Consider the following 12,571-nt stretch of genomic DNA (forward strand, 5'->3'; position numbering starts at 1 on the left):
AAGGGGCAAGTAAGGGTATGTGGTATAATAGCTCCATGCACCACTCAGTTTTGCTTTAAGTAGTTTTTAAAAGCATCCAGTCTGTGGGATCCAACCCAGGGAAGAAGGGCCCGAAGCATGAAGGATATGAGAGAGTGAAATGGTTGAAGCCAGTAACTAAAAATAAGACCTTAGCTTGTTCCTAGCTTGAGGTAAGCCAATAGGAGATTAGGGTTTATTCTCTCCACCCACAAATAAGTCAAGGAACAGCATGAGGATACAAGATTCAGTGAAGAAAACCATCATAAAGTCCTGGGTTCTACTGTCTGATGATAGTTTAGAATCAGAGTTCTCCACCTTTTTTGTATATTATGGGCCTCTTTAGCAGTCTGGTGAAGCCTATGGGCCCATTTTCTGAATAAAGTTTTTTAAATGTATAAAATATATAGAATTACAAAAGAAATCTGTTAGATTGAAATTCAGTTATCAGAATATTGAAGAGGAAAAACAGGTTCATAAATCCCAAAACTAAGAACCCCTAGGTCTCTAGTTCTGTATGTTTTGTTTTGGTGGTGTTGGTTTGGTTTGTTTTGGAGGGGGAAGGCAAGATAATTGGGGTTAAGTGATTTGCCCAAGGTCACACAGTAAATATCTGGGGTCAAGGTTTGAACTCAGAACCTCCTGACTCCAGAGTCGGTGCTCTATTCACTGTGCCACCTAGCTGCCCCTATAAAGCAACAGTTTTAAAAAGTGGTCAATCAGAAATGGTGATGATGGAGGGAGGCAGACAGAGAACTTCCAGATGTTATAATAACAAATATCAAATAATAAATACTTGTTGTAGACTTGTATAGAGGAGGGTAAAAGGTCTTAAGCCTAAAGGGGAGATAGTTTGGGGAACCAAATGGGAAATTATCTCTTTTTTACTTTTAATTTAGGAAACAAGGTCACTATAGTCACAGGTCTACAGTCAGCTCGACTAGGGTAAAAGAGGAACCATTGATTTAGGGCAAAATCTCAGAAGGCCATAGAAAATTTGCCAGCGATGCAGGATAGAAATAACTGCCAGAGACCCTAGGACCCCATGCCCAGAGCTAAAGGTTGGGGTAAGATAGTCAGTCAATAAGCATTTATTAAACACCTACTATGTTCCTGTCACTATACTAAGTACAGGCAAATTCTAAACAGCTTGGACTTTGCTAAATGTGTTCAGTAACTAGAGGAGGACTAGTCTGTCATAATGGACAAGGCAGTGGACCCCGAGTCAGGAAGGATTAGATTTGATTACCACCTCAGAAATATACTAGTAATGTGACCCTGGGAAAGCAATTTAGCCTTAATTTCTATGCCATAAAATGGGGGAAATAATGAAACTCAAGAGGCACAGGATAGAGAAGGTCTGGGGTCTTCAGAGAACATGTTGCCTCTGTAACTGAAGGCAATTCACTTAACTTCTCAGTGCCCCCAGGCAACTATCTAAGCCCATGTGAGCAGGGTAGGTGCCCATCTGCATTAACAGAGGGAGTTTCCTATGCCAAGGAAATCAGAAGTGTCACACAAAAAAAATTAATATTACCCACTTCAGGTATTTTGTGAGGATCAGTGGAGATGATGTATTTAAAGTACTTTGCAAATTGTAATGCTAGAGATAAAGATTACCCTAGAATATCTAATACATTGGCAATTCTTGTCATTTGTACTTTCACAACCTCTCATGTTGTATCTTCTTCTCTCCGCCCACACAGTTTCTACCATCATTGCCTCACACCTGGACTACTACAATAGCCTTCTGGCTGATTTCCCTACTCAATTCTCTCCCCATTCCAGTATATCCTCTACTCAACTTCCAAAATGATCTTCCTAAAATTTGTCTGACCATGTCACATCCTCCACACCCACTCCTATTCAATAGATTTTAGTGGCTCCCTATTACCTCCAGGATTAAATATCAAAGCTTGCTTGGCAATTAAATACCTTCACCAGTGGCCCTTTCCTATCTTTCCATTCTTATACTTTATTCCCCCCAATATACTCTATGATTCAGTGCCAACTAACCTCCTTGCCATTCCTCCATCTTCCAACTCCAGGCCTTTTTGCTGTCTGTCCCATGTGCCTGGAATGTTCTTCTTCCTCCTCCCAGTTTCCCTGGATTCTTTTGAGACTCAGCTCAAATCCCACCCACCCACTTTCCCAGTTCCACCCCACCTCCATATTAGCACCTCCCCTCTGAGATTACTTTCCATTTATGCTGTATATGTCTTGTATGTACAATTGAGTTTTACTTGTTGTCTACTCCATTGAAACGTGAGTTTTTGAGGGCAAGGTCCATGTTTTTCCCTTTATTTATATCCCTAGTATTTAACACAGTACTTGGCACATGATAAGTGCTTAATAAATGTTTGTTGGTTGACTAAATAACTATTATTAGAAAGTTAGAACTGAAATAACACTAAGAAAAACAAGACATAAAGAAGGAAGGCAAATAGAGCCAAGAAATAGTGAGACCTAATTACCTGTAGTTGGCATATTGAGTCATGGTTCACTCTCTAAGAACTTTTATATATTATCGATCTTAAGCTTTAAAAAAAATCTGTCATTGTTACCACCCACCCTCCACACTCCATATGTTAACACTTTCCCCATAATGCTTGGTAATTACTTTTTAAACACTAAGGATGGTGAGGGGCTGCTTCTTGGGGGAAAAAAAGTGGGAGAGGGTGGGAAAGACTCTGCATTCTTCCTCTGAAGAGTCAACTGATTACTGGGAGCCCATTACAAAGAGGGGAAGTGGTTGGCAATGTGAAACTTGAAGGGGCTATCAGTGCGCTGAATCCTAGGACTTGCAAAGGAATGCCATCCTTTGGCAGAGGATAGCAAGAAGGTGAGGGTGGCATCATCCCTCCCTATGCACCGACCCCTGATGCCTCCTATCCCTCCCACCAACCCCTATTTGGACCTGATGATAGGTCCAAATAAGAATTTTCAAAAATGCACTTTTAACCATTTATTAAAAGGAACTTGAGGACCTATCCTCACATGCTAACTTATCAGAGGTAAATGGACAGAGGCAATACAAAAATATACAGGATTGTATATCTTTTAACTATTCAATTGATTGAAGAGGTGGTACATTCTACCTCTTTCCCCCATAGCTGTTCCCATAAAACAAGTACAGACCAAGAAAAATAGTGAATTTTTCATTCCTTATCATTTCTACATTTCCAAAGGGGGAAGAGGAAAACACATTTTAAAGCATTTAACAAAAACTGAATTAAAATGGTTCACATTAAAATTCTCAAATACATTTCAATACATTACCACATAATCAAAACTCAAGAAACAAAATAGATTAATATTACCATAAGCACTACGCCACCTTATGTCAGACATGCTATCACCCGTATGCCTATACACCTGGAACAAGTAAAAGTTTATGAGGAGCTGAGTAGTAAAAAATTTAATTTTATTTGTTTTATGACCTGTGCCATAGAAGACAAAACAGAATGGGCCAGTGACTCTTTGGTTCTTATGTTCAAAGCTGCCTTACATGCAAAGTTATGAGATAGGTGGCTCATGTGGGCTCTATTTTGTTGATGGAGAAACAGGTCAAAGTGGCTTGCCTATAGATGGCACAGGGACAGAGAATGGACCTGAGATTATATTAATATAAGGAACTTCCAGATGAAGAAAATTCCTTAACTAATGCAGGTCAGTACCTTCTCTGTAACTTAAAGTCTTTGAAAGTGTCCTAGAGTGATAGTAGATCAAGTAATCTGGTCTGGGTCACACAGAAACATGTACCTAAGTCTTACCAGTTCCAAGATCATATCTCTTACCCACTACAGCAAGCTATCTTTCACCTGCAAATAGCAAGGATGAATTCCCAACATTCTGTGTGACCTACAGAAGTGCCTTTCCCTAAGAAGCTCAAAACAGTTTGTTGATACAGTACATGACATTATATCAGATTCCACAGGGAATGACAAAACAGTAGATATAGTCCCTCAAGGAGCTGAGTCCCAAAATGTCTGTGAAACTTTTCGGAGTTATCAGGATCATTCTGGAAAAGCAGGAGATAGAGTACCTGCTTATAGTGGGGGTCCCATAGTCTAACACATCAAAAGCAGAGCATCTGCCAAATATTCATTTTTTTGTTACAGTTGAGTTTTTTTGAAGGCAATCAGGGTTAAGTAAGATACACAGGGTTATATATCTAATAAGTGTATGAGGCCAGATTTGAACTTAGGTCCTCCTGACTATAGGGCTGGTACTCTATCCACTTCACCACCTAGCTGGCCCATACCAAATAGCTTTGGAGGGAGTCCACCTTACTAAAATCTAGACATTTCCATGCTAGAATTAAGTTATTTCTACTATAGGAATTGAGTAGCTTCCTAGATAACCTCACAAATCCTTGACAGCAAGGGAATTTAGCCTAGGTCTCAAGCACTGTATGACTACTTTCCTCAAAGACTCCAATTAGAACCACATCACCTGTAATACTAGAGAGCTTTCAGAAGTACACGTGCCACTCCATTCTGGCATAGGAGAGTAAAGGTAGACCCTTTAGGTTACAGCACAACTGTAATTGTTGCCATTTTTATTATTGCTTTTATTATCAGACACATACACAGATAAATTTGGGCTTCAGAATATACTAGGATCTCTGCAAAAATCCCTAGCCTTATGACTGATCTTCCCCCAATGGGGAAGAAATAAGGTATGTTCATTGAATAAAGGTATAAATGATTCTGAGTCCTTTCATTCCCTTTCAGTGTCAAAAGAAGAAAAAGGTCACTAGGGTTTGACTGGAATAAGCTACTGCTATGGAAAACAAAAGCATTAATATTATGCACTGTTGCTGTGCATGAGGTAAGTGTTATGAGTGTTTCATCTTTCAGAAATTCAATCTCTTGAATTAGTTAAAGCCATTACTAGCTTGGACCAAGGATTTATAGATTCACTTTTTCTTTGCTGTGCCAAGGAAATAGAAGAACACTTGTATCAGTGAGATGCAAAACCCAGGTCAGGTGGAGCACCCCTCCAACATGAAGCTTTTGCAAATCCCCCAATTGCTCACGCTCTCTATCTCTTTAAAATCTTGTTGATTGCCTTGTATATATTTTGCTTTTACTCATCTGGGAATGTGTTGGAATCCTCTCAATAGAATATAAGCTCCTGGGGGACAAGGACTATTGGTTTTATCTTTTTTTTTTTAATCACCAGCACCTAGCACAGTGTTCGGCACACAGCAGGTACTTAATAAATGTTTGCTGAATTCGGTAAAATAAGATTCATTGGAAATGCTGCTATTCCAAACCCCTAAAATACCTCTAAAGATGCAAAAAGTGATTCAAATGTCATTAAGCAAACTCAGCTTGGTTTATAAGTGAATAGGTCACAGAGACATGAGAGCATTTCACTTTTTTAAGAAAAGCTTCACTTCACTCTTTTTCTCCTGCCTATCAAGGTCACTGTAATTCCTGCTGAAAACTAAGATCATAAGTCAGGAGGTAAGCATCATTATAGACATAGAGTTTGTGATCAAGGGGGTGGTAGCTAACACTCTGTATTGTTTCTAGCACTTTATCCATGACAATGCTCATTCTGCCTTCTCTCCCAGTGTTTGTGTCATAGTAGTAAAAAATCTCTTCTTTTCTGGTGTTCATAGGTCGAATGGCATACAGAACCCCACATACAATGAAAGCATTGGTGACAGATGGCTTAAACTGCAGGGTTTGCCAAGTGTTTAGCACCTCAAGTGAAGTGTCATTGATTTTGCTAATCACAATGTTACCAGTACTGGCTTCAGTTGAATAGATAACCCATAGTCCACTTTCATCCACAGCAAAGTCCATATCTTGCCACTTGACACCAGCATAGGAAAAGCGGTTGTTAAAGGCAGCATCAGGAAGAGCCCTTCTCAACGTAATAATGTTGGTGTTTAAGTCAAGCTTGGCAATGTCACGTGTAGAATAATAGTTGAAGTACATGAAGTTGTTGTAAACGACCATCCCACTGCCATCTCCGTATAGGACTCGTAACTCTCGGGCATTTCTGTACAGTAGCAAGTCATCCAAGGTGTTGTAAAGCCGATAATACTCTAGGTACCTTTCATTTGTGTTCAAGGGGGCCACCCAGTATAGTGTTTTCTTTGGCTCCCATGGGGTGTAATCTCTTCCCCAGGCTCCATACTTATAGGCAGCCCCTCTCCAATTTAGCTGAACAATGAAAGGTTTGCTGATATTTGCCACACCGCCATGACCACAACTTCCTATAACCAATGGGAAAATAAGATGAATATTTTTAGAAAAAAAATAGTAAGAAGATCCAGATATTGTAACATTCAAACAACCAAAAGAAGTTCTGAATGATGTCCTGTAGAGGTTTAGTGATAGTGGTCTGGACTCTAGAGGAGAGACAAAAACCTCAGTTCCACTTCAGTTTCTGAGACTGACTTGCTACAACCCTTAAACAAATGACTTAATCTTCCTATGAGTTAGTCTTCTACTATGTCTGAAAGAGAGGTAGAGACTAAACCCATAATTTATTTTAATAGGAAACTCCTTCTACCAAATGCAGACCAGCACCTTCTCTGCAACACATAGTCTTAGAGCACTAGGAAGCTATATGATTTGTCCAAGGTCATATAGCCAATATGTTTCATAAATAGGACTTAAACATGGGTCTTTCTAGCTTTGTTTATCCATTACGCTGTGCTGCCTCTGCATCTTTATGTAAATGGAGATCATTCAACTTGCTACCCAATGTTCTTCTTTTCCTTAGAAGGCATTCTGCAATCCTTCTTCTGGGATGTTTATGTTTGTTTATTTATTTGCAAATATAGGAACTGAGGTAGGAAAACATTCTAACATGAGATGATGGAAAAGAATGCTGTACCTAAAGTCAGGGAACACCTGAGTCCAATCCCAGCTCTGGAACTTAGTAGCTCTGTGATTGTGGTCAAGTCACTTAAAGTAAAAGAAGAGCATAACAAGCATTTACTGACCACCAACTACGTACCAGGCACTACCCTAAGCACTTCACAGATGTTTTCTCATTTGATTCTTACAACAGCCCTAGGAGGTAGGTGGTATTATTATCCCCATTTTACAATTAAGAAAAATGAGGCAAACAGAGGTTAAATTATTTGCCCAGGCACACCTTTAGGTACTGCCTAAGACTGGATTTGAACTCACATTTTCCTGACTCTGGGCTCAGTACTCAGTATACTTCTTCACTTAGCTACCTCAACCTAACTGTTCAGTCTCAATTTCCTATCTGTAAAAGGTATTAAAATAATTAAAGTAAAAATAATATTCATACTATGAGGGTGTTGTGAGGAATGCACTTTGAAAACCTGAAAATTGTGTAAATGTGACCCATCACAAAGAAAAATTAGGCAATGAGAGTTTTTTCCCCTGTACCTTTCAAATCCCCATCCCGTCCCGAATAAGCTAATGACCAATCCTTAATAGGGTGTTATCTGATGATAATTTAAGATTCCTCTCCTTTCAGGAAGTATTTGCCTCCTAATGAGGGATTTTAAAAACTGATGAAAATAAACCTGTAATTCTGGTTTTTCTGGTACCCTTAAAGAGTCAATGGGAAATTACCATTTCCCATTACAATTACGAGAATAAGCATTTATATAATTCTTCAAAGTCTTCAAAACATGAAGTTTTGAATGAGTATTATCTCATATTTGAGGTCCCCAAAAGCCCTGTGAAGTCGATAGTATAGCTATTATTGGTCCCATTTTACAGATGAGGAAACTGAAGCTTCTTAGAACAGAAACATGAAAGCAATGTGTCTGATACATAACAAGCAAATGTCAGGGGCAGCCAGGTAGCACAGCGAGTAAGAGCATCGGCCCCAGTGTCGGGATGACCTTGGGATCGAATCCAGGCTCAGACACCTAGCACCCACCCAGAAACACCTTGAGCAAGTTACTTAACCCCAATTGCTTAAAAAAAAAAACAAGTAAATGTCAGAAGCAGGATTTGAACTCAGGTCTAACACTTTAGCTACTATGACACACTTCCCTCTCATATTTATGTCAGGGGAGCCTGATCAGTATCCTTCAAAAATCTCCACTGACATGACCACTGATTATACATATTTTGGAAGGCCATCCTTGCCATTAGAAAACCATGCTGTTCTTTTTGGATATAGTAGAAACATATTGGAGATTTCCCATTCTGACCCTGACACAATGTATACATTACAGAAGACCCCAGAATCAATGATATAGCTAATCCTTGGGAAAACACCCTATCTGTAACATGTGGATAAATGATTCAGGATAGACATCTGGCCCTCCTCATTGCTTTCATTCTGTAATGGCTGCCAATCCAAATAGTTCACGAGCTATAAAGAGAACAGAATTCTGCCAGTATTTTTGCAATAACAATCCAAGTAGTTTACTATCCAGTTTCTGAAAACCATTTCAGACTTTCTCTCAGAAAGAAAGGGGAAAAAAAACACCTAGCAAGGTGGCTTATCACATAACATAGCAAATCCAATTTCAAAAACATTCTAGGTCATTTGCCCTCTCTCTCCCTCCCTCCCTCCCTCCCTCCTTCTCTCTCTCTCTCTCTCTCTCTCTCTCTCTCTCTCTCTCTCTCTCTCTCTCTCTCTCTCTCTCTCTCTCTCTCTCTCTCTCCCCCCTTCTCTCCTGCTCTTTCCCTCTCTCCAAGCTGCTCAGAGCAAAGCAGGCGGGGAATGGAAGGGAGATGAGCCAGGGTTACTCATTGCACATTGGCTTAAGTGCATGAGGGAGATCAGTGAAGCTTACCAAGCCCATAAGGAGAGTGGGAGCCAAGAGCATAGATCCAATGACTTGCCTAAGATTAGTATTGTATGGAGGGAAAAATCCCCCCTTTTGTCTCTGAATTTCTGCCACTGACTGCAACAGAGGACAGTCCCACGCTCTTGGTTTCTCAAGGACTGCTCAAAGGTGAAACTATTACAAGAAATCTTTCCTTTATTTTTCAAATGTGGCTGCATTTTTGTTCCAGAATTAAGTACATGTCCCTTAAATGTTCCCATAAATCTGCAACTGGGTGAGAAAATCTACCAACCATTACAGCAGGTAGAGAAATGAAACCACTCTGTACCCAACCTCAAATAATTTTGCATATCATTAAGCTGAACACAGTCATGGGTTTATTTTAATAATGCATGTCCCGTTTCATAAATAAAAAAGTGTGTTCAGCCAAGAGACTGCTTTCCACCAAAGAAATAATAAATAAAATTATAAATTATTATTTCTTCCCCTAAAAGTGATCTCTCAGATGAATGCTTGTTTGCTTTTGTTTATGAAACAATGCATGAATTATTAAAATAAAGTTAGCAGTGTGTTCAGCTTAATGATAACAGAAACTATATTGAAGTTCCATGTGCTATAAACTGAGTTTCCTGTTTGAAATCTCTTCCAGAACATTTATTTATTAAATTGCACTACACTGAGGAGTAGTGAGCAAGGGTTACCTTTTATCTCTGTCTGATAAAAAAGGATTCACAATTATTTACTCCCCACCAAACTTTCCTGGTGAAAACTTGGGAAGGAAATATTCCAGATTCTTTTTTATGAAAAGCATGATAAGGTATTCCTTATTTAGGCTTTAACATGGAGCTATAGGCTTTTAGGTAATTCAGCTTCCACATGCCCAAATTCTTAACTGTAGCAGGTTCCATGTGTGTTTTGTTGGAACATCAACAAATGGTTTCGGAATGACTCGTCATTCTAAAATGAAGACATTTCACAAGTAAGTCTCATATATATATATATATATATATGTATATATATATATATATATATTGTGCACATGTGTGTGACATTCATTCACTTCTTCAAGAAGCACTAATTAAGTCACTACTATGTGTCAACTACTATGCTAAGCACTGGGGGACAAAAGCAAAAATAATAGACCCCTCAAGGAACCTACATTCTATATGGGAGTGGGAAGAGAACAGGATCTAAGTTTCCAGGTGAACAAAATACAAAATATATACCAAGTAGAAACAAAGTAAAATGACAAGGGGATAGGGCACCAGCAACTGTGGCAATTCAGTTTTATACTTACAACATTCCTATGAGATGGTCAGGGTAGGAGTTATCACCTCCATGGGATTCATGAAGAAATTAAAATTAACATAGGTAAATCACTTCCTCAAGGTTTACAGTCACAGAGGCAAGACTAAAACCATCTTGTCTGATGGTTTTTCCACCATACTATGCTCTGCCATGGTATTATTATTGTCTTCCCCTTTAATCTACAGATCCCTCTATTCCCTTCTTTCATCCCTCCTTCAGTGGCAAACAACATGAAGAAGAAGGGATCTTTGTGCCCTTGATTATACCCATAGTGAACAGAAGAAGAGTAGTAGTAGCTGCCCCACTGGGGACCCAAGTGGCCAGTTCCAGTTGGGCAACATAGCTCTCTCCCTCCTTCCTTCCTTCCTTGCCTAAGGGTGTTCTGCCCAGAGGAATATAAGTTTTGATCACTAAAATCTCACAAGATATGTTGTGGTTTAGGAGCTAGATTTCTTTCTTAAAGACCATGCTGTAAACCCAAATCACTCTGATTCTCATTGATTGACCAACACCAGGTCCATGCCAAGCCTCACTTGGTCATCGTTTGGGCCCTGGTAGCTCAGAGTGAGTGTAAATAGCAATTGTTTCTGCTCGTCCTGAAACCCTGAGAGTCTTCCCTGCCCAGACTGATTGTTTTACTAGGTAAAAGTGGCCATTGTCTGCCTCATTTCTTGCCTAACCTTAATCACTGAATAGGCATTACCTCAGTCAAACTAAGACCTGGGAAAGACCTTAGCTTAAAAAGGCCAAGGTCTCCCACTGCATCTGGGGCTATCTCCAATAGATCTTTATCTTGCTTCTGGACCTAGTCCAGTCATCCTGATCTATACCTTCTCACTGGACTCCAGAAGAGAGAGTGAGGCTGATGACTGTGCATTTAAATCCAATTCACTTGCAAGCCATGGCATCACCTTCCTGATTCAACAATGAAGGACAAACAATACCCATAATCTATGGCAAATGATAGAAAAACAGTCCCACCTTGCAGAAATAGCAATGGTGACAATTCACAGGAGGGAAGGCTGTGCCAGAATGTCCCTGACTTCTGACCACTTCACAGAAATAACAGGAAACATCAGCCATCGAGGTATACCACTGCTCTCCCAATAGCTGTGTTTTCACTTCCATCCTCACCCTCTACACAGAGGTGCAAAAGCATCTCTTACCTCATTGTTCTGGATATACTCACAGGCCTCTGCCAACTCCTTCTTTAATTCCAGTCTTAAACATATCACCATTCCTCTTCCTTCTTATTCCTCATTCCAACTTTCTTGACTTATTCCATTTTACCTTGTCTGCTCAAAAAGCATTCCATTCCTCCCTCTCCTATTATTCAAGATCTGACAAGGGAAAATGATCAGTTTTGCACTGCTACAATACCGCAGAAGGTTTGGCACCAACAGCAGCAATACTTCTTCTAAGGGTCTATACTGCCAAGATAGGGCATCAGAGAACAAGCTAGTTGTTAGATCTGGATTGTTTGTGGCATAGTGGATAGGAATGCTGCACCTGGGGTCAGGAAAACCTGAATTTGAATCTGGCTTCAGATATTTCCCAGTTTTGTGTGATTCTGGGCAAGGATCTGAACCTCTCTGCCTGCTTCAATTTCCTCAAGTATAAAATGGGAATTTAGCTTTTCTATCACCTTCTTCCAAGGGTTATTGTAGGATCAAATCAGAAAATATTTGTAAAGTATTTTGCAAATCTTAACATGCTATATAAATATCAGCTATTATTACTGTTGTTACTATTATTGCTTTCCCCCCAGAAACCAGACAAGCCCCAAAGTACAGGACAAATATCCATCAATGAAAGCTGCTATAAGTACTTTCACATTGACCCCCTAGTCTTGTGTTGTACAGTGGAAAGAATCCTGGTTATAAAGTCTGAGGATGTGGGTTTGAAGCCTGACTGTGCTGTTTCTGACTTGTCTGACCTTGAGCAAATTATTAACCTTTGTCTTGTCACCAGTTAAAAAAGGGGATTGAACTAGATGTTCCTTGGGATCCTCCCCAGTTCTAAATCCTAATGATTCTTCTGGACTCTGTGGAAACTTGGGAGAAATAAAAATGAGAAGTTTCTTCCCTATGCATTAGGAACAATTGATGAGACTAGTTCGACCCATTCACCTGTGTGACATAGCATTGGATTTGGAATAAGAAGATCTGGGTTTGCACATGTCTCATCTTCTTCACTTGTTTTTATTACTTACGTGACCTTGAGCAAGTTACTTAGCCTCAAGGTCCTCAGTATCCTCAAGATGCCTTTTGATATCTCATAAGATACCTTCTGACTCTTAATCCTATGATCCTATGAATTTTTAGCAGGTTCAGACATTTACTACATAAAGCCATAGTGCCACAGCTTCCTACCCAAGTATAGTCTTGGATAGTAATGGTTTAGTTCGTTTTTTTTTTACATCTCAGAATTTGCTGGGCAGCACTCTATATATTCTCAGCACTCTATAAATGAACTTGGGAAGCCATAATTCAG

At 39.6% G+C, this 12,571-nt stretch overlaps 1 protein-coding gene across 1 annotated transcript in view; it reads right to left on the reverse strand.

The window, feature by feature from the left end:
• Positions 1-2,968: 2,968 nt before the first annotated feature.
• The window catches only part of OLFM4 (olfactomedin 4), a 40,638-nt gene continuing 31,035 nt past the window's right edge, over positions 2,969-12,571 (reverse strand). Inside the window, exon 5 of the mRNA XM_069068626.1 lies at positions 2,969-6,253. Coding sequence (XP_068924727.1) covers positions 5,451-6,253 — 803 coding nt within the window. The 3' untranslated portion in view covers positions 2,969-5,450. The remainder of the gene's footprint in view (positions 6,254-12,571) is intronic.

This window comes from Petaurus breviceps, unplaced genomic scaffold (assembly GCF_028583685.1).
Source record: "Petaurus breviceps papuanus isolate PSGF00001 unplaced genomic scaffold, PetGlider_PUasm1.0 90769, whole genome shotgun sequence".
NCBI lineage: Eukaryota > Metazoa > Chordata > Mammalia > Diprotodontia > Petauridae > Petaurus > Petaurus breviceps.